The sequence below is a fragment of the Entelurus aequoreus genome, linkage group LG05 (assembly GCF_033978785.1).
Source record: "Entelurus aequoreus isolate RoL-2023_Sb linkage group LG05, RoL_Eaeq_v1.1, whole genome shotgun sequence".
Classification (NCBI taxonomy): Eukaryota; Metazoa; Chordata; class Actinopteri; order Syngnathiformes; family Syngnathidae; genus Entelurus; species Entelurus aequoreus.
In genome coordinates, this window is record NC_084735.1 from 52,843,069 (window position 1) to 52,866,594 (window position 23,526).

General features: G+C 42.0%; 1 protein-coding gene across 5 annotated transcripts in view; it reads right to left on the reverse strand.

Moving 5' to 3' along the window:
• The window catches only part of dscama (Down syndrome cell adhesion molecule a), a 304,891-nt gene extending 285,196 nt beyond the window's left edge, over window positions 1–19,695 (reverse strand). For 3 of the 5 annotated variants that reach the window (XM_062048353.1, XM_062048352.1, XM_062048351.1), the window contains exon 1: window positions 19,376–19,690. In XM_062048353.1, coding sequence (XP_061904337.1) covers window positions 19,376–19,418 — 43 coding nt within the window. In that variant the 5' untranslated portion in view covers window positions 19,419–19,690. Of the gene's footprint in view, window positions 1–19,375 lie in introns of all 5 variants that reach the window. The other 2 variants (XM_062048354.1, XM_062048357.1) reach the window with 2 other exon arrangements.
• Window positions 19,696–23,526: the final 3,831 nt, after the last annotated feature.

Sequence of the window (23,526 nt, forward strand, 5' to 3'; positions counted from 1 at the left end):
GCGGCTTCAGCGGTCGCGAAGGCAAAAACTCGGACATGGGAGGAGTTCGGCGAGGCCATGGAAATGACTTCCGGACGGCTTCGAATCGATTCTGGACCACCATCCGCCGCCTCAGGAAGGGGAAGCAGTGCACTGTCAACACCGTGTATGGTGCGGATGGTGTTCTGCTGACCTCAACTGCGGATGTTGTGGATCGGTGGAGGGAATACTTCGAAGACCTCCTCAATCCCACCGACACGTTTTACTATGAGGAAGCAGTGCCTGGGGCATCTGTGGTGGGCTCTCCTATTTCTGGGGTTGAGGTTGCTGAGGTAGTTAAAAAGCTCCTCGGTGGCAAGGCCCCGGGGGTGGATGAGTTCCGCCCGGAGTTCCTTAAGGCTCCGGATGTTGTGGGGCTGTCTTGGTTGACAAGACTCTGCAGCATCGCGTGTACATCGGGGGCGGTACCTCTGGATTGGCAGACCGGGGTGGTGGTTCCTCTCTTTAAGAAGGGGAACCGGAGGGTGTGTTCCAAATATCGTGGGATCACACTCCTCAGCCTTCCCGGTAAGGTCTATTCGGGTGTACTGGAGAGGAGGCTACACCGGATAGTCGAACCTCGGATTCAGGAGGAACAGTGTGGTTTTCGTTCTGGTCGTGGAACTGTGGACCAGCTCTATACTCTCGGCAGGGTCCTTGAGGGTGCATGGGAGTTTGCCCAACCAGTCTACATGTGCTTTGTGGACTTGAGGGACCGTGTCCCTCGGGAGGTCCTGTGGGGAGTGCTCAGAGAGTATGAGGTATCGGACTGTCTGATTGTGGCTGTCCGCTCCCTGTACGATCAGTGTCAGAGCTTGGTCCGCATTGCCGGCAGTAAGTCGGAAATGTTTCCAGTGAGGGTTGGACGCCGCCAAGGCTGCCCTTTGTCACCGATTCTGTTCATAACTTTTATGGACAGAATTTCTAGGCGCAGTCAAGGCGTTGAGGGGATCCGGTTTGGTGGCTGCAGGATTAGGTCTCTGCTTTTTGCAGATGATGTGGTCCTGATGGCTTCATCTGGCCAGGATCTTCAGCTCTCACTGGATCGGTTCGCAGCAGAGTGTGAAGCGACTGGGATGAGAATCAGCACCTCCAAGTCCGAGTCCATGGTTCTTGCCCGGAAAAGGGTGGAGTGCCATCTCCGGGTTGGGGAGGAGACCCTGCCCCAAGTGGAAGAGTTCAAGTACCTAGGAGTCTTGTTCACGAGTGAGGGAAAAGTGGATCGTGAGATCGACAGGCGGATCGGTGCGGCGTCTTCAGTAATGCGGACGCTGTAATCGGTCTGTTGTGGTGAAGAAGGAGCGGAGCCGGAAGGCAAAGCTCTCAATTTACCGGTCGATCTACGTTCCCATCCTCACCTATGGTCATGAGCTTTGGGTCATGACCGAAAGGACAAGATCACGGGTACAGGCGGCCGAAATGAGTTTCCTCCGCCGGGTGGCGGGGCTCTCCCTTAGAGATAGGGTGAGAAGCTCTACCATCCGGGGGGAGCTCAAAGTAAAGCCACTGCTCCTCCACATCGAGAGGAGCCAGATGAGGTGGTTCGGGCATCTGGTCAGGATGCCACCCGAACGCCTCCCTCGGGAGGTGTTTAGGGCACGTCCAACCGGTAGGAGGCCACGGGGAAGACCCAGGACACGTTGGGAAGACTATGTCTCCCGGCTGGCCTGGGAACGCCTCGGGATCCCCCGGGAGGAGCTGGACAAAGTGGCTGGAGAGAGGAAAATCTGGGCTTCCCTGCTTAGACTGCTGCCCCCGCGACCCGACCTCGGATAAGCGGAAGAAGATGGATGGATGGATGGATGGATGGATGGATGGATACTACAGTGTTTTTCTTTTTAGAAACAATCCGTACTGCAGTATTTTTTTTGTACTAAAAATGTGTAATACAGTGGTGCCTCGGGTTTTGTCTGCCCCATTTTCATATCATTCCGTTTCCGACATACATTTTTCGGAAAAAAAAAGCTTTTTATTTTTGGATAGGGCCTCAGGTACAGCCGAACATTGTGCGTAACAAAGATTCCCAAGACTTTTTAAAGACTGCAAAATAAGCCACCATGGAGGCAAAAAAAGTTGCGAGTCCAAGCACTTTGATAAAGAAGGTCAAAACTACTATCAAAATTAAGAAAGAACTGGTAGAAAAGTATGAAGGTGAAGACTTTGTGGTTCTGCCCTCTTTCAAACTTTGTCAACAAGCGTCTTATGTGCATTATGTCTCACCAATGTATCGTGGAAACATAATACAGCCAAATGTAAAAAAAAACAAAAAAACAACAACATATCAACATATATCCTCACGCCTGCATATAAGTGCAAACTTGATTCTTGCCAGCCTTCACCAGTGGCTACAATGCCTAAAAAAATTGTTGTTTCTGCATGGTGAACCAGAAACAATTGATATGAATCTGGAAGCATAACACAAGCTGACTGTGTATGAAGCCTTCTTCCCCCGCTCTTCCTCCACTTTCTGCCTCACTACACAGCATCATCTCCTTTAAGCTTTGCAGTTGGGGTTAAATGGAATCTTTAATAGTTCAATGTGCACCCATTAGCATATGCTTTTGCGTCTACCGACATCTCCACTGCCTAACTAAAGCATAAGCACACACACACACACACACACACACACACACACACACACACACACACACACACACACACACACACGCACACACACTGGAAAAGCAGCAAAATCCTGACATCCTGCGGCAATATCGTTGCTAACTCTGTAAAAGATAAATAAGGGTTCCTTGTTAGTGGAGCCAGCCAACCAATTGTCCTAACTAACAGCGTAGTGATTTGTTAGCTTTTGTTCTATAATATTAAATTATGTCAATATAAATGATATAAATTTGGGGTTTTAATACTATCGTCACATAGTGATAAGGCATGTTGATGACACATTCTAACTGTGTCCCGCAAATTTTGACGGTGAAAAGCGAACGACCGCATGCTTAACGCAATGGACTGTAGCGTCCTCGCCAGCAGCTAACATCCCTTCAAGGTGTGAGTCACTAAATGAAGCAAGTTTCTTACAAGTAACGATACAAAGTATAGTATCAAAATATGGTTAATACTACGGTTATTAGATTGATATTTTTACAAAATGTTTTACTACATATTTTTACACCGCAATTGCCGTTTTATATACATGATGTAAGTATATAAGTAATGTAGTAACGGACACATTTATAATAACATTTAATATTTACGTATTTTGATGACTTTAAGCATACGCGGCATATTTATTTCAAAAACGCATCACGACGTTCGCTATTTTTTTTCTTCATCACTGATTATTTCTCACTGCAGACTTTATGAGAGCCAACAAACATAATAAAACATCACTTACTGTGCGATGTCTGCTGTCATTAGGATGCTAGGGTTTTCATATATTCCCATTTAGATGAAGAAAGACTCATAACCCTCAAGAAGAAACAGGATGTAGGGGTGTGGGGGAGATCAAGCATCTTTTTGTGTCGTTGTCGCCATTTCCGGCTCCTAAATGAGCTGCATGATTTATGATCTACAATAAACTTACAGGGCGCAAGGAAGCGAGGAAACACCTCGCAAGTCAATCATGTCGAAATAGTACACAGACTTGTGATAACAGCGGCGCTATAAATCATTTGTCTGCGTTAGCACTTATAATAACAATATCACTAGTACTTGGTTAATACTCAAATCACAAAATGTAAATGGTGTATTGTTGACTGTTTTTAAATGGTTATTTATTGGATTTTATGGGCGCAATAGACAACCTCCCATTGGCTCCGCTGTCAGTGGATTTTTATTTACATGTATTATTATTTACATGTATTTACAAGTTGGAATGCAAAAAAAAAATCCATCCGTCGTCATGTCTTTCATTATGATTGTGAGCTATAGGCAAAATTCCCCAAAAAGTTCAGTTCCCCTTTCAGGGGAAAAAAACCCCTAAGGATTTAATTCAGAACCAATTGTAGTTATTGCAAAATTTGTAATACTGTCCACAACTAAAACTAATGTAAAGTATCCAAACAACAGAATAATAACTGTTATTACATTTCACCATAAGTGTAGATAGAACCATGTTACAACAAAAAGGAACAGGATAATAAGAGTAAATTAGCAAGAATATTAATAATACCGGTAGTTTTGACATAATATACAAACAAAATTGAGGCAAAATGTTACCACATACATCACCAACCAAATTAGACGCCTGTGTAATCTGTTTTGAAATGGTTATATTATCACGTATTTAACAAATAATATATTGTGATATATGTGGGGGTTTTTCCGGAGGCTGCAACATATATCGCGATATAGAGTTTGTGCCATATCGCTCATTACTAGAAGTCATTTAATGAATTTATTTAGATACATGTTTTACCTGATTAACACAGTACGTACACACTCATGCAAATACGCATCACTTACAACACAGCACGCCACTAAGCGTAACTCATCCTCATCATTATCATCACACGGTATAAGTAAAAAGGTTAAAGGTTAAAATACAAATACATATTATTACTGTTTGTTAATATTGTTATTACCATCAATAATATTAATGTTATTAGTTTATAGCTTATAAGCTAATGCTGGAGAGTAATATATATATATATATATATATAGTATATATAATACAGGGTTCACTGTGACATTTGCTATCCTAAACAGCGGTAGGAAGGCTTGTATCCTGAATTTTTGCTCTCAGCCTGAAGCATTACAATTAGCTGAGAGAAAGCTTGTATCACAAGTACCATTGTGTAATCCATCCATCCATTTTCTACCGTTTGTCCCAAATATATTTGCACTCGGGCAGAAGGCAGAGTACAACCTGGACATCACCACCTCATCACAGGGCCAACACAGACAGACAGATAACGTTCCCACTCACATTCACACACTAGGGTCAATTTAGTGTTGCCAATCAGCCTATCCCCAGGTGCATGTCTTTGGAGGTGGGAGGAAGCCAGGGCACCCGGAGACAACCCACACAGTCACGGGGAGAACATGCAAACTCCACACAAAAAGACCCTGAGGCCGGGAATCGAACCCAGGACCGTCTTATTGTGTGGCACGAGTACTAACCACCGTCCTGTCCGATTGTATAATGGTAAAGCTAAAATTAGCTAACCACACTGCACCTCAAAAGCCATTGTATTTAATCGAATACTGTAGTTAGCAAGGCATCGCAAAATAAACTCACTCGAACCAATCATGACATTTTGACACAACATTCTCATCCCAGTGGCCTACATTGCGTTGACTGGTGTATTGACGTTAATGGCTGACTGAGGAGCAGGCTTGTTGCTGTGACTCTGTCAGCCCGACCTAACTGTATGTAAAGTGACAGATGCACCAAAAGACACTGCACAGACCTCGTTTCCCACTGGCCCTGACGTGACCTCACTATAACGCCGTTTTGTGTGAGGATAATTGGGTTAAAACAGCGCCACGATGCCAAACTTGTACGACATCAAACAGTCAAGACTGAGTACTGGCCCTGACATTCAGGAATTATCAGTGGATTTGATGTTATTTGAGTCTATAGATTGTGTTTATTGACATTATTAGGGAACTATAATTAAACATATTTGTGTTAATGTGTCAAACTGCACTGCAGCTTACCATAAGGAAATAATTAAGAAGGCTACACTAAGTAGTATAAAGTCGACTAGCATATGTCAATAATAATCTTAGAAACTTCACCAATAGAAGCTAACAATAGCATTCCAAAAATTAATACCTTCCTTGGTCGGTATAGCTAACGTTAGCTTCAAGTCAGGTAAAATTTGTGGTATATATTATGATCAATAATACCAGTCTACAGAATGTCAAAAATAAGTCTATATAATCATAACTTTAGGTCACAAACGACACCTGGTAGAAGCTAACATTAGCCATTGAACATTAAAACCTGCCTGTTTTGGAATAGTTAACATTAGCTGCAAGCGAGGTCAATACCAGCATATGTCAGTAATAACTTGTAAATCACTTTGTGATGGACGATTCGATTCCCATTGATTGAAAAACAATTCATTTATGAAACAGAACGATTCAGTGCGATTCGGTTTAGTGTATGAACGATTCATTAAGATTCGATACAGTGTATAAACAATTAAATTATAGGGTTACCATTTGTTGATGGATACATTCTTTTTACACCACAAAAGAACAAAGGCATTCCTTCCTGTGCATACTCCTCATGTTAGAAAATAAATAGTTAGGACCTTACGACCTTAGCACCAAGCGCTCAGACTAGATCTGTCCAAGCTAAATCTATGAGCATTAACTGATGAAAGCTACTTGGATGAAAGGCCAAACGTTTTCTAAGACAACTGATCAATTGAAATCCATTAGAATAACAATAACCTGATCAATGAGAACACTCATAGGCACAGTCATCTTCAAATATAAAAAAACACATTTTATAAATGTGACATGCTTCCAGGATTTTCTAATTTTTAAAACACAACATAAATCCCCAAAAATGTTTTATAAAGTAAAAAGGCAAAGACGTCAGGTAGATTTCTTTTCTACGAGTCAAGTCAAGTCAGTGTTTTCAAAGAAGCCTCCGGGTTCTAGCCAATGGCTTGACTGGGTGACGGGACTTCCGGGACAAGGATGAGAAGTGATGTGTGTTGTGGAGGTGAAAGGTCGTTTAAATGGTGCCGGATTAGAGAGCGGGACACAGAGATTGAGCCCGTTGTACGAGAACGTTGCATTTTGTGAAATAAAGAAAGACAAACTGCAAATCTGTCTGAGCCGCAATTACTTGGGATGTTACAATATTGACGGACGGCACAGCATGGAGACGGTCCGCGGTGTGGACGTTATTATTTGGCAGGCAGCTTTGACTCTTACATTGTTTTAAAGATAAACTGTCTACTAATCGCTAGTCTCGCGGGACACCCGGTCCATGTATCTACGTTCATTCTCGTCCCCAGTTACGTAAGTAACGTAATAAGCCCGGAACTCTTTTCACGGACAACCCTAGCTCTCGTGTCGTTTTAAAAGAAAAAAAATGTCAACTGATTTCTAGTTTATGTGTCTACACTCCATCTTATCAATTGAGAGGGCTGTAACTGAACTGGTCACTAAATTCCGAACAATAATACTAGCATATGTCAGTAATAAGTTTATGAAATTAAAATGTCTACACCAAAAACCTCACCCAGCTTAAAGCTAACGGTAGGCATTTGAAACAATAATACTGTACTTGCAATGTTCAGAATAGCTAACGTTTGCCATTACGAACAATAATACATGCATTTGTCGGTACAGCTAACGTGAGCCATGCAAGTATTATTATTAAAACTAAGTAGCCCCCCTGGCATTCAGGATTTTTTTGTGGATTCAATGTTATTTGAGTTTAGATTGTGTTTATTGACATGATCAGAGAACAATAATTAAAATATATTGTTGTGTAGATGTGTCAAACTGCATTGCAGTTTACTATACAAAAGGTATTAAGTAGGACCAAGACCAGCATATGTCAGTAAAAAAATCCATTAAATCATCGGATTTTTCACCACAAACTTCAACTAGCTAGAAGCTAACGTTAGGCATTCTGAACAATAATACCTGCATTATTGGGTGTGACTAACGTTAGCTGTACCTGTACATAATAAATATGTATGTATTTATCTGTTCAGACACTGCATTATTCTCTTACTCTCTCACCTGATTATCGAGATAATCAGGTGATTATCTAGATAGGCTCACAATCAATGTACAGTATGTGTCGTCAAATGTTCTGATCCTTTTATGCCAGTTGTCTTGTTTCCTTGCCTCCGATGTTTTCTCTGTGTTTTTCATGTCTTTTCTTCCATTTGTCCTCATACGTCAGCACCGCACACTACTGCAGCAATTATTGACCATTTTGATAGTCGACTACTCATCAACTAGTTTAACGATTAGTCGCCTAATCAGATTATAAAGCATACAACTATTCAGGAGTCATGTTCTAACTAAAAATAAAGATGACTAATTAATTTAGAAATATGCATTTGTACTGTAACTGTACTTCTCATTAGGCTGTTAAAGAACTTGGAACTCCATTAAACCTTTGTCAATTTTGAAGGAAGGACAGGCTAAGAACAGAGAAAAACAAAGAACAGTTAAATCTATTTTTTTCACAACTCTGTCTCACTTTTATAAGCTAACTGTCTAACTATCTTAGCCAGGAGAGTTACAGACCACATCCTTCAGACATCCAACAAACTTCCATTTGAAATGCTCCCACCTAACAGACGTGTTGCCATAAAAGGAATGTGGCCTACCACTAGGTGCTGTACTCTTCACTTTTCTTATAATAAAGCAGACAGTTGACTTTGGACGTGGTCAGGGTGAAATGTTCCCCTACTTTCCATGTTAGATTTTTCTCTTCCTCTTGCTGTTGATCACTGGTCGCGCAGCCTCACATACACTATATTGCCAAAAGTATTTGGCCACCTGCCTTGACTCACATATGAACTTGAAGTGCCATCCCATTCTTAACCCATAGGGTTCAATATGATGTTGGGTCCACCTTTTGCAGCTATTACAGCTTCAATTCTTCTGGGAAGGCTGTCCACAGGGTTGCGGAGTGTGTTTATAGGAATTTTCTTCCAAAAGCGCATTGGTGAGGTCACACACTGATGTTGGTCGAGAAGGCCTGGCTCTCAGTCTCCGTTCTAATTCATCCCAAAGGTGTTCTATCGGGTTCAGGTCAGGACTTTGTGCAGGCCAGTCAAGTTCATCCACACCAGACTCTGTCATCCATGTCTTTACGGACCTTGTTTTGTGTACTGGTGCACAGTCATGTTGGAAGAGGAAGTTTTGGTATCCTGGAGCATTCAAAGTTTATTTCACTGGAACTAAAGGGCCAAGCCCAACTCCTGAAAAATAACCCCACACCATAATTCCTCCTCCACTAAATTTCACACTCGGCACAATGCAGTCCGAAATGTAGCGTTCTCCTGGCAACCTCCAAACCCAGACTCGTCCATCAGATTGCCAGATGGAAAACGTGATTTATCACTCCAGAGAATGCGTCTCCACTGCTCTAGAGTGCAGTGGCAACGTGTTTTACACCACTGCATCCAACGCTTTGCATTGGACTTGGTGATGCATGGCTTAGATGCAGCTGCTTGGCCATGGAAACCCATTCCATGAAGCTCTCTGCAAACTGTACGTGGGCTAATTTGAAGGTCACATGAAGTTTGGAGCTCTGCAGCAACTGACTGTACAGAAAGTCTTTGCACTATGCTGACCTCTCTGTCAATTTACGTGGCCTACCACTAGGTGCTGTTGTTCCCAAACTCTTCACTTTTCTTATAATAAAGCAGACAGTTGACTTTGGAATATTTAGCAGCAAGGAAATTTCACGACTGGATTTGTTGCACAGGTGGCATCCTATGACAGTTCTATGCTGGAAATCACTGAGAGCGGCCCATTCTTTCACAAATGTTCGTAGAAACAGTCTTCATGCCTAAGTGCTTGATTTTATACACCTGTGACCGGGCCAAGTGATTAGGACACCTGATTCTCATTATTTGGATGGGTGGCCAAATACTTTTGGCAATATAATGTATGTCCGGAAAAACACAAGCAATGACGCTCCGACTGTTATCCACAAATTATTTTTGCCGACAATATCGACACATGGTCTCACCCCTGCCGATAAAGTGAAGTCAAGTAAACTATATTTATAAAGGCACTTTATTTCCGTTTTTGTGACGTCACTTAATGGCGAAAAACATTACTGTCTCTTGTATTCATGTTAGCATTTAATCTAGCTTGTGAGCTAGTGTTAGTCGGTCCGTGAGTTTATCAAAGTGTAGTTATCAATCACGTTTTTTTGATCATTTTACTTTAAAACGATAATACTAACCATTGTGAGTTTTACCGTGGTTATCATTAATACAGTTTATCATGGCTAAAGATCGACATCCATATGTTCCCATAGCGATTATTAGTAGTCAAGGAAGTCAAGGAATATTCATTTGCAGCAAAAAAAATATGTAAACATTGAGAGCATACATCGATAAACAGCTGCTCAAGGCTTTTTTCGAAACGTCGGACCAGTAATGACATGTTTAACGCGGTGCTTATGTTGCGGTTCATTTAGCAGCAAAAAACATTGGTCATTTCACAAGCACCTTCATTCGTTTAACTGCTCAGTGGCCTAGTGGTTGGAGTGTCCGCCCTGAGACTGCAAGGTCGTGAGTTAAAACCCCGGCCGAGTCATACCAAAGACTATAAAAATGGGACCCATTGCCTCCCTTCTTGGCACTCAGCATCAAGGGTTGGAATTGAAAATTATTTATTTATTCTTCTTTTTTTAAATATATTTTATTAATATTATTATTATTATTATGTATTTATTTATTTTATTTATTTATTCCCCTACCTCAGGGGGGGGACTCTGCGGGGCGGTTGCTGGTTGTTCCATCTCCATCGTTGGGGTCCCTGCGGGTGGGGTGGGTGGTTCCTGTGGCCCCGTGCTGGGTGGTCCTGTGGCGGCCGGCTTGGGTGGGGTGGCCGTGGGCTGGCCTCGCCACGCTCGCCGGGGGTGGGAGGGTGGCTCGTGGGGGCCCTGTTGCCGGTGGGGCGGGGGCGGTCTTCCCGTCCGGTTGTGGGGGGTCTCCGGGCCCCTCGGGCGGGGCGTCCCGCCTTTCTGTCCGTGTGGGGTGTGGTCTCTCGCTGGCTTGGGGTCTGGCTGCCCCCTGCTTTTCTCGTGCCTTGTCCTCTGCCGGGTGCGTCTGTCTGCGGCCTGCTGCTGGCCCTTGTGGGCGGCGCGGTGGGCCAGGCTCTGGGGTTCCTGTCGCTGTCCGGCTTGGCTGGGTGGGGGCGGTGGCCCCTGGTTCCCTGGGCACCACACCTACTGTTTGTGGGATGGGCTCTCGGGGAGGCTGGGGCCGTACTCTGGCTCCCGCACACTCCCCGGAGTCAAATGTATTGTACATGCAAATTCACATATACTCACACACATACATACAGACATACATAGGTACCTACACTCCCACATACATATACAAATAAATACAGTACATATTTACACACTCAAAGTTCGTACATCCACACGCACATTCATTATACAAACATACTGTATACACATACTGTACATATACATTCACTGTAAAAACATACATATACACATACTGTACATATACACTCACTGTACAAACACACACATACACATTCTACACATATACATTCACTGTACAAACACACACATACATATACTGTACATATACATTCACTGTACAAACACACATATACACATACTGTACTTATACATTCACTGTTCAAACACACATACTGTATACACATACTGTACATATACATTCGCTGTACACACATATACACATACTGTACATATACATTCACTGTACAAGCACACATATACACATACTGTACATATAAAAGTACATATGCACACATACACTCATGCACATAATCACGTTTCATCAAACATATATTAACGTTGTTGCCATAGGGTAAACTGGGTATAACACATGGCACACTGACAAAGCTTAACCTATTGTTACTATAACAATCTACAAGGTTAATGTAGGTTGCTTCTCTTTCTTCCCCTCCATTTTTCTGCATTCTTTCGTATCTCAAGTTATCATTACGTATATGTATTGTTGCATTTGAACAATTGCATTGTTGATAATAAAGGTAAAGTATTGGTATTGTTTATTATCAATAGCACTATTTCTATTGGTATTCATATTGCTCCATTTTTAGTGTAATAATGCTCATTGTCATTTCTGTATTTTTTATTTCATTTTCGCTAACTGCTTATTTGCTATTACTTTTACCATCATATTTGTACATGTCGTATTTGCTGATGTTGCTCTGTTGTTGTTGTTGTTGTTGTTGTGTTTGCTGTTGTTGTTTTTGTCTCTCTGTCTAATCCCCCTCTTGTCCCCACAATTCCCCCCTCTGTCTTCCTTTTTCTCTCTTTCTATCCCCTCCTGCTCCGGCCCGGCTGCACCAAATGATAATATAAATACATTTAATAAAGTCAAAATACAAGTAAGGCAACAAGAGAAGTATCCTACACTTCTCTTTTGTAAAGTAAATCTGAACAGCCGATATGGGCATCTACATCTGCTATATGATTTGCCCGAGAAGCTGGGCAGGACATTAAAAAAAATTTTTTTAAAAATAAAAATTAAAAAAAGGGTTGGAATTGGGGGTTAAATCACCAAATGATTCCTGAGCGTGGCCACCGCTGCTGCTCACTGCCCCCCTCACCTCCCAGGGAGTGAACATGGGGGTCAAATGCAGAGGATAATTTCACCACAGCTAGTGTGCGTGTGACAATTGTTGGAACTTTAACTTTATTACGTGTCTAATTCTGTGGATCAGAGGAAAATCAACATTTGCATTTCAAAATAAAAGAGATCTCCTGGGAAAATTGGTAAAAATATGGAATTTCTCTACATCACAATAACACGCCATATACTCATTTTTATTGCTTTTTTTTTTTTAGCAGTTTATGGATTTAATTAAGGTTTCCTCCTGAGGAACCCTGGAATATTGTGAAGATTTTAAAGAAATAAGTTCTGAGCTCCTTCATGTAGCTTATTGATGAGACATCATTCAAGCTGGCTGACATTATTTATACATTTTTTTTGGATGTACCAGTGAACAAAAAAAAGGCAACTCATCACATGCAGGGCAAATGGGCTGGTGGTTATTACTATTTACTTGACAAATTATTTATTTTTAAAATACTAAATACTGGTATCATATGTGTGTATATTATATCTGCTGATGTAGTTATGTTGTAAAAAAAAATACAGATATACGTCAAAATACCAAGTATCGGCACCAATAATCGGTCAATCATTAATCTTTGCATCTTTACTGCACACTGTTGACTAGTTTGAGCACCACTGCACCTAGCTGGAGGCTCATCTACTATTCAAGCATGAATAAAGATGCTCCTACTAAAAATCATGCTGCCTCTCATGCCGAGAAGTAAGTAAAATGAATGCCGTAAAAATTAATCTTGTATGTCTGAATATGTGCATTTGTTTTATGACAAAGGCGAGTGGCTTCTCCGCAACAGTCCTTTGCTGCTGAAGCTAAAAGGAGCTGGTTGAGGAGCATCCCGGTAGATACGCACAGCGTATTATTGTCCAATTGAGCGTGTACCACATCTCACCCTGAGGGCCTGCTGCGCAAAAACAACAATATGCTATTTCCCCAATTTCATTCCTCATCACTAAAAAGCGTCCAACCTACTTCATCGAAAGGGGAACTGCCCTTTTTTGGGAATTTTGCCTATCGTTCACAATCATTATGAAAGGCATACATTTTTTTTTAATGCCTTCTAAATATTAAATACATTTGATCAAAAGTCTGCTTACAACAGAGCTTATGGTAGCCGTTCAATTCTGCCTATAGAGCCCCTAAAAAAAACCTCCAAATACCTCAATTAGGGTTTTATAAACATGATGTAAGTATATATGTAATGTAGTAACAAGTACATTTATAATGATATTTAATATTTACGTATATTGATCATTTTAAGCATACGCGGTGCATTAATTTCAAAAACGCATCACGTTTGCTTTTTGTTTTCTTCACTGATTTCTGCTCACTGCAGACTTTATGAGAGCAAACAAACATAATAAAACATCCCTTTCTGTACACTGTCTGCTGTCATTAGGATGCCGACTGCTAGAATGTTCATATATTACAAACCCCGTTTCCATATGAGTTGGGAAATTGTGTTAGATGTAAATATAAACGGAATACAATGATTTGCAAATCCTTTTCAACCCATATTCAATTGAATGCACTACAAAGACAAGATATTTGATGTTAAAACTCAAAAACTTTATTTTTTTTTTGCAAATAATAATTAACTTAGAATTTCATGGCTGCAACACGTGCCAAAGTAGTTGGGAAAGGGCATGTTCACCACTGTGTTACACTGCCTTTCCTTTTAACAACACTCAGTAAACGTTTGGGAACTGAGGAGACACATTTTTTAAGCTTCTCAGGTGGAATTCTTTCCCATTCTTGCTTGATGTACAGCTTAAGTTGTTCAACAGTCCGGGGGTCTCCGTTGTGGTATTTTAGGCTTCATAATGCGCCACACATTTTCAATGGGAGACAGGTCTGGACTACAGGCAGGCCAGTCTAGTACCTGCACTCTTTTACTATGAAGCCATGTTGATGTAACACGTGGCTTGGCATTGTCTTGCTGAAATAAGCAGGGGCGTCCATGGTAACGTTGCTTGGATGGCAACATATGTTGCTCCAAAACCTGTATGTACCTTTCAGCATAATGGCTCCTTCACAGAGGTGTAAGTTACCCATGTCTTGGGCACTAATACACCCCCATGCCATCACTGATGCTGGCTTTTAAACTTTGCGCCTATAACAATCCGGATGGTTCTTTTCCTCTTTGGTCCGGAGGACACGACATCCACAGTTTCCAAAAACAATTTGAAATGTGGACTCGTCAGACCTCAGAACACTTTTCCACTTTGTATCAGTCCATCTTAGATGAGCTCAGGCCCAGCGAAGCCGACAGCGTTTCTGGGTGTTGTTGATAAACGGTTTTCGCCTTGCATAGGAGAGTTTTAACTTGCACTTACAGATGTAGCGACCAACTGTAGTTACTGACAGTGGGTTTCTGAAGTGTTCCTGAGCCCATGTGGTGATATCCTTTACACACTGATGTCGCTTGTTGATGCAGTACAGCCTGAGGGATCTAAGGTCACAGGCTTAGCTGCTAACGTGCAGTGATTTCTCCAGATTCTCTGAACCCTTTGATGATATTAGGGATCGTAGATGGTGAAATCCCTAAATTCCTTGCAATAGCTGGTTGAGAATTGTTTTTCTTAAACTATTCAACAATTTGCTCACGCATTTGTTGACAAAGTGGTGACCCTCGCCCCATCCTTGTTTGTGAATGACTGAGCATTTCATGGAATCTACTTTTATACTCAATCATGGCACCCACCTGTTCCCAATTTGCCTGTTCACCTGTGGGATGTTCCAAATAAGTGTTTGATGAGCATTCCTCAACTTTATCAGTATTTATTACCATATTTCCCAACTTCTTTGTCACGTGTTGCTGGCATCAAATTCTAAAGTTAAAGATTATTTGCAAAAAAAAAATGTTTATCAGTTTGAACATCAAATATGTTGTCTTTGTAGCATATTCAACTGAATATGGGTTGAAAATGATTTGTATTCCGTTTATATTTACATCTAACACAATTTCCCAACTCATATGGAAACGGGGTTTGTACAATTTAAGTGAAGAATGACTCGTAATCGAAAGGCTTTGAGGGCAAACCCAAACAGTAGTAGTTTCGTTATTGTGCATTAGCCACTTTATTCAGTTAAAAAAAACGTACGCAGCATTTAGTACCACAAACGTCACAATACTCGCAAATTTTAAACAGAAAAGCTTTATAAAAATAGGTTTGGAATTTACTTTAGTTACTTGCTATACTCGCCCGGAAAAGGGTGGAGTGCCATCTCCGGGTTGCGGAGGAGACCCTGCCCCAAGTGGAGGAGTTCAAGTACCTTGGAGTCTTGTTCACGAGTGAGGGAAGAGTGGATCGTGAGATCGACAGGCGGATCGGTGCGGCGTCTTCAGTAATGCAGACGCTGTATCGATCCGTTGTGGTGAAGAAGGAGCTGAGCCGGAAGGCAAAGCTCTCAATTTACCGGTCGATCTACGTTCCTATCCTCACCTATGGTCATGAGCTTTGGGTTATGACCGAAAGGACAAGATCACGGGTACAAGCGGCCGAAATGAGTTTCCTCCGCCGGGTGGCGGGGCTCTCCCTTAGAGATAGGGTGAGAAGCTCTGCTCAAAGTAAAGCCGCTGCTCCTCCACATCGAGAGGAGCCAGTTGAGGTGGTTCGGGCATCTGGTCAGAATGCCACCCGAACGCCTCCCTAGGGAGGTGTTTAGGGCACGTCCGACCGGTAGGAGGCCACGGGGAAGACCCAGGACACGTTGGGAAGACTATGTCTCCCGGCTGGCCTGGGAACGCCTCGGGATCCCCCGGGAGGAGCTGGACGAAGTGGCTGGGGAGAGGAAAGTCTGGGTTTCCCTGCTTAGGTTGCTGCCCCCGCGACCCGACCTCGGATAAGCGGAAGAAAATGGATGGATGGATGGATACTTGCTATAAAACATTATTAGTTCTATAATCTGTTGTCAAAGTATTGGGTCGGGACTCAAAATGTGATCGGATCTGAGGCCAAAAAAAGCGATCAGGATTCGAGGCCAAAAATGTTGATCGGTACATCCCTCGTTGAAACTGCTATTTCAAATGTCTGTCCCACTAAAAGGAAATGCAAATGTTGGTGACATCTAAAAAATAACTTTTCTTACCTGTTGGCACCTGTTTATGTGTATTTGGGATCCCCTTAAGTCCCGAAAATGTGAAATCAAACCATGCATGGTGGAAATATTTATAAAACAATCTCTCCTTCTACCAAATTTGCTCCAAACAAACTGTTTGAATTTGAGACTGGAGTGACGTATCTTACCTTACGTTAGCGGATATCTCCACTAATAGTGGAGGTTTACCAGAAAAGCCATTTTTTACAGTTGTAACCTAAAGTTGTAGTTAATAAGTTCCTTATTTTTCTCTATTCTTTTGTTGTGAGGCAGACTGGCTCGTACAAGGACATGCAGCCTCCTTTTTTGCCATTTCTAATAGAAAGTAGCATATAGTTCTAATGTATATCTGCCAGGAGACTCCATATGGAAGCGCTAAAAACTACAACACGGCTAGCGGCGTTGAGACGCAGTCGAAAGGGCTTGGCCTGGAGGAGGGCTACGGCACGTAAATAAAACCGCCCACAAAACTGCATTCTGAAGGCTTAATAAAGGTCTGTAAAACTAAATCTGTGCACAATTCTGATTATGTAGACCAGTGTTGTTCAACCTTTTTGAGCCAAGGCACATTTTTTTCATTGAAAAATTGTGGAGGCACACCACCAGCAGAAAACATTAAAAAATGAAACTCAGCAGCTGATATTGACAATAAAAAGTTGTTCTCGCAAGTGTTGGATAAGAATTCAAACCATAACCAACCATGCATCACTATAGCTCTTGTCTCAAAGTACTGTCACATCACGCCGTGACTTATTTTGAGTTTTTTGGTGTCTTCCTGTGTGTAGTGTTTTAGTTCTTGTCTTGCGCTCCTATTTTGCTGGCTTTTCCTGTTTTGTTGGTATTTTCCTGTCGAAGTTTCATGTCTTCCTTGAGCGCTATTCCCCGCACCTGTTTTGTTTTAGCAATCAAGGCTATTTAAGTTGTTGCTATCCTTCTTTGCGGGGACCTTGTTGATTGTCATGTCATGTACAGATGTACTTTGTGGACGCTGTCTGCTCCACATGCAGTAAGTCTTTGCGGTCGTCCAGCATTCTGTTTTTGTTTACTTTACAACCAGTTCAGTTTCAGTTTCGTTTTGCATAGCCTTCCCTAAGATTCAATTACTTTTCTTAGAGGCACTTGCCTTTTGTTTATTTTTGGTTTAAGCATTAGATACCTTTTTACCTGCGCGCTGTCGTCTGCATATTGTGATCACGACAACAAACCATGTTCCTGACAACAACAAAGCAATTAGCTACCTGCTGCCACCTATTGATATGGAATAGTATAACATGATTACTCTGCCTAGCTCTAGACAGCACCGACACTCAAAAACGGCACATTATTTGCAGATTATAATTACTGGTTTGCAAAAAATATTTATAACCCAAATAGGTGATATTACATATTCTCCCATGGCACACCAGACTGTATCTCACACAGTGGTTGAAAAACACTGATGTAGACCACAAGGAAGTCCTATAAATGCAGAAAAAAATCATATGACCCCTTTAAAATGTAGCCCTGTTATGGGAAAGGACACTGATTGTCAGAGGGGCTTGAAGGAAGCATTTCCGTGATCACCTGAACACAACGCAATGTTGTCCAAAAGCCACACTGCAGCAGCATGTATTAAATAAAGCAGCTCTCCTTAGAGACAAGCTCGTAGCCTTGAAACGCATTCACTCTCCTCGTCCACAAACCAGGTTAAGATGATTTTAGTGCAAGTTACTAATTCACACAATAATAACAATGTCTGCTAACAATGTATCAACAATGGTGGCCACTCTTGATTAGGCCTGCTTTGAGCTCGACAAAGAATCAAACAGGACAATTCTACTTCCTAAGGCAGAAAAACACGACGCGCACCGACCAATCAGGCGGGAGGATTGTTTCAGAACGAGTTTATCGACGCGAATGCCGCAGCGTCCAACGTGATTGGAGCGCTGCTGTTGCTGCCATTCAAAGTTTCCATGTCGACGCCTGTAGCAGCAGCCATTTTGCAACGTTCACGCGTGGACCAGAAGACTGAAACAAATCCATGACGGTCAGCAAACAGACTTGAGACGGCGTCAGATTTTCAGTGTTCTTTCCCTATTTGTGTAAAAAAAAAAACTGAGCCTTCACCCCCAAGAATAACAATTCAATTCCCAGCATGCTCTTAAAATGCGTTCCTTGCAACACCATCGCCTTTCAGCCTTGGTCATTCTCACTATCCAAAGCACATTTGGTTTTATTTGAAAGTCCCACTGCACCCCTAACCCAAAACCCCCCATTGGCCCCCATCCTCACACACCCTTCATGGATTCGCAGTTAAAAAAAACCCAACAACAACAACAACAAAAAAGCATAATACTATCAATCCTTGACGGGACTCACTTTTGTCCACGATTCAGTTTCACCTTTTAGGAGAGATATGGGTCTGTAGTGTTTTTCTCAATCCAAAATGTCTGTGCTTCTAACATGGCGGGAGCAATGCATGAGGGGGGGAAAAAAACCTAGCCAACCCATAATCCTTTTTCTAGAAGACGTCCAAACAAAAAAAAAAAGGCTACGTAGCCGTTACATGAAATATAAATCAAATTAGTTGGGATTTCTGTCGTTAGCAATGAAATGGCAGATTAAAAGAAGTGATGCTAATAATAATAATAATTGCTCTATTTTGCATTAAAAAAAATAAGCAGAGTGAGGCCCAGTTGATTGCATTTCCTTTAAGGCCTGGAATTTACTAAAATGTCATTGCGGGGGATTTAGAGGGGAGGGGGGCTGGGTGATCAATATAAACACATCAAAATGTAGCTCATGTGTTGCAATTCATGCTGCACCTACTAAAAGCTTCTTTTTTTCCTTTTCTTTTTTTACTTGATACCTCTTTTTATTTGATACCTGGATCTGATGATAATGGTGTAAACACCTGAAGGTTAATGTAGAATGACCCCTTTTAATGACAGTACATTATGTGGACAGTAAATAATTGCATTAAAAAGAATGGAATACAATTTCAATTCCTTACCATTCAAGATGCACTGGGAAAAGATAAGAGCCAATATCCACATGCCCCGCTCCTTTCTATATCCACGCTTAGGCTTTTTTTTTTTGTCCTGCTTTTCTCCACCCCGTCTTCTTCCAATTGCGTGTATTTCTTCAACAAGTCATTTGCGAGCCAACACGAAGAACGTGCGCGCGTCTCTCTCCTAAATCCCCGCAGGAGAAGATGAAGAAGAGGAGGAGGTTCGGCTCTTCTTCTCCTTCTTCCTGCAGCTTTGCGTGTGTGTGTGCGTGTGTGTGTGTGTGTGTGTGTGTGTGTGTGTGTGTGTGTGTGTGTGTGTGTGTGTGTGTGTGTGTGTGTGTGTGTGTGTTGTGCTGCGGTGGGCAAAGGCGAGTGTGCGTGTGTGTGTGTGTGTGTGTGCGTGTGTGGGTGCGTTGTTTGTTTGTTTGTTTTTTATCTGTAGAAGATCCACAAGTATCGCCGTTCGAACGTGGACCCGCGCGCGCGTCCGCCCGTGTCGGACCTCTGCCCGGCCTTGAACATGAGGCAGCCCCGGTCCAGGTGAGAAGGTTCCGCTGGCGCATAAAAAGGTGAGAAAAGTGGCTGAGGTGGGGAGGGGGGGGAAAGAGGCTTCCAAAAAATATATTAAAAAAAATAAAGAGGAGCAAAAGGAGAGAAATGTGCGTAAAAGTGCGGGTGATTGTTAGCAGAGCTGGGAAGTCATCCTGGCTGGTGCACCTCTCTCCGTCCGGCGAGCAACAAGCACACGCATCTTCCCCCCCAAACACACACACACACACACACTGCGCACTAAGACCTGCTCCGCCTCACGCAAGTGCGGGATGAAGCGGCGCCTTCCTCTCTGCGGCGTCTTCCTCCCATCGCCTTAAAGGTGCACGCAGGGGCGGGGGGGGGGGGAGGTGGAGAAGACCCTTCCTCACAGTCACGCGAAGGGCTTTTTTTTTTGCTTTTTTTTTGGTCATCAATGGAGCCCTGCGTAAATGTGCGCGGTGGACATTAGTACACGTGTGCTGCGAGCAGGGTGGGTGGGGTTAAGACAGGGGTCGGCAACCCAAAATGTTGAAAGAGCCATAATGGACCAAAAATACAAAAACAAATCTGTCAGGAGCCGCAAAAAATTAAAAGCCATATTACATGTATCATGAGATATACATTTAATTAAGTAAATGAGCTCAAATATATAGCTACAAATGAGGCATAATGATGCAATATGTACATATCGCTAGCCTAAATAGCATGTTAGCATCGATTAGCTTGCAGTCATGCAGTGACCAAATATGTTTGATTAGCACTCCACACAAGTCAATAACATCAACAAAACTCACCTTTGTGCATTCACGCACAACGTTTAAAGTTTGGTGGACCAAATGAGACAGAAAAAGAAGTGGCATAAAACACGTCCTACAAAGTCGGAGAAAGGTCTAGATGTAAACAAACTATACGGTGAGTTCAAGGACCGCCAAAATTAGTAGGACAAAACGGCGCTCGCCAAATACTCGAATCAGTGAAGCATGTTTAATATAAACAGTGTGATTTATAACGATTAGGGAGGTTTGTGTCATGTTTGTCCTCATACAGAAACCATACTAAAACAAAAAATATATTTTTTTCCCCTCAACTTTTTCCATTCTTCATACATTTTTGAAAAATCTCCAGAGAGCCACTAGGGCGGCGCTAAAGAGCCGCATGCGGCTCTAGAGCCGCGGGTTGCCGACCCCCGGGTTAAGAGGAGGAGACAAGCTTCACCTGCCGGTTACATGAGCGAAAATGATGAATTGCCTTAAATCAGTGGTTCTTAACGTTGTTGGTGGTACCGAACCCCACCAGTTTCATATGCGCATTCACCGGACCCTTCTTTAGTGAAAAAAAAAAGTATTTTATTTTTTTCAAATTCAAGAAAAAATCATGTTTTTTTTACTGGGTCACAAAATGAACCGTGCATGAACGTCACTTTGTTCAAAGAACAAAACCAACACAGTGCATGAACTCACAACAAATTACACACCTTACACACATAAATTGATTGACGTGGACCCCGACTTAAACAAGTTGAAAAACGTATGCCGGTGTTATCATTTAGCGGTCAATTGTACGGAATGTGTACTGTACTGCAGTGACGTGCAGTCAGGGGAGACAGGTGAGGCGTGCCATCATGGAAAGAAAAAAAATTCCCGCCATCAGTGTGTGAATGTGGAAATACTGTCAAAGCGCTTTGAGTACCTTGAAGGTAGAAAAAGCGCTATATACAAGTATAACCCATTTATCATTTATTTATTTAAAAAGAAAAAAAAATATTAAATTGTTATATGTATCAAGTGATTATACTATAAAGTTATTTTCCATTTAACTTCACCAGTTTTAGATTATTTTTATTCAAAATCGCTGAATTTTCACATTTGCCATTCAAATACTGAGAAGAGTCGACTTGCGGTGAGTCACCAGCCAGTTGAGCCTCGCAATGGATTGCGCAATGACTCGGCTAACTGCTGGCTAACTGCAGGCCTGCTGTGCAGTGAGACCGTATTGCTATATGAATTATATTATAAATGTCCATAGTTTAGTTAGCTGAGGTATATAATGTACAGTGTATTTTGTTAACAACTGTATGTGTGTAACGTATTTCTTGTGCTGAGCAATCATCAAACGGCTGCGAAGACGCTCTGGGTGAGGCTCGCAGTAATCCCCCCTCCTGGTGGCAGAGGGCGGTAGTGATCCCAGAGATCATTCTTGCGACTACTCGGCTGCAGAAGAAGTGAAAACAAGCAGCAACAGTTAGCAGCGATCGTTTATTTTTTCCTCTCGCCTGGACTTTCACCATGGAGGATTACATATCTACACTGTAAAAATGTTCACCGTTTAATTACAGTAACCTACTGGCAGCTAATGGTTCCAGTATAATACTGTTTTTCTACAGCACACATACTGTGATTTATCACTACAGTTTATTACTGTAAAAGGTATCACAGTACTGTGCTGTATCAAATATACGCTTCACAGCATAATACTGTCATCTGTTTAGCGGCATTACACTGTTATTTTAGTGTATCTACTGTAATATCCATGAACAGTTAATTACAGTAAAATAATTGTAAGTATTATAGACTGAGCTTTACAGTATGATGCCACTAGAAGTTAATGAGTTGAACTTTTAATTTTTCAAAATCAAAACCCCTGCAATCTGCTGGCATAAAAATTACTGGAGAAATGGCCTTGCAAGTTTATGCTTTTATTAACCAATCATTTTAAAACGCATCAAATACATTCAATGTACATTTAGTGCATTCTTCTTATTTTCAGTAAAGCATTTTAACATTTAGAACATGTCAACTTAATTTCAAACTGGAGACAAATAACTGAACACGAGTCAAGTGTTTAGTTTTCGGCTACATAAAGCCCCACTCAAAGTCTGTGAGATTTTTTATAAGGATGGCTACGTGAGGATTTACAGTTGCTGCCTTTTTCTGGACAAGCTTCCCGGTCTTCTTGGACACCACTTTTCCCTGGCTAGCCTTTGTTCCCCTCTCAGGGTTAACGCCAATGAATCGCCTAAAAAAAGAGAGAAAGCATATTAGATATTCTGTTGTGATTGAAAATGACTTGCAGTCGATACAGAACTCCCCCCACATTGTTAATTTAGGAATATGCACTGCACACATATTCATATCAATTTTAGGATATATGTGAGCCTAAATCATAACCACAGCTGTAGATGAGTGAATGCTCTAAAACCCATTAAGACAAATTCAGAGAGGAAGACAATGCTGAAGCCTCCCCAATCCCTCTCTCTATGTATGTGTTTTCTCTCCATCTACGGGACCGTGTATTTACGCTGTTTCCTGCTTTCACCCATTTAACATATCGTTACCTGCTCATTACCTATCTTCTCTGCATCCTGGGGTCACACTGGTGTTTCCTGCCTTTACCCATTCAACATATCTTTACCTGCACCTTACCTACCTTCTCTGCATAGTGTGGTCATGCTGGTGCTTTCTGCCTTTACCCATTCAACATATCTTTACCTGCACATTACCTACCTTCTCTGTATCCTGGAGTCTAGCTGGTGTTTCCTGCCTTTACCCATTCAACGTATCTGTTAGGATCCGCTGCTCGGATCACAGTTTGGTTACAGTTTAGTGTCACGTGTGTTTTGTTTC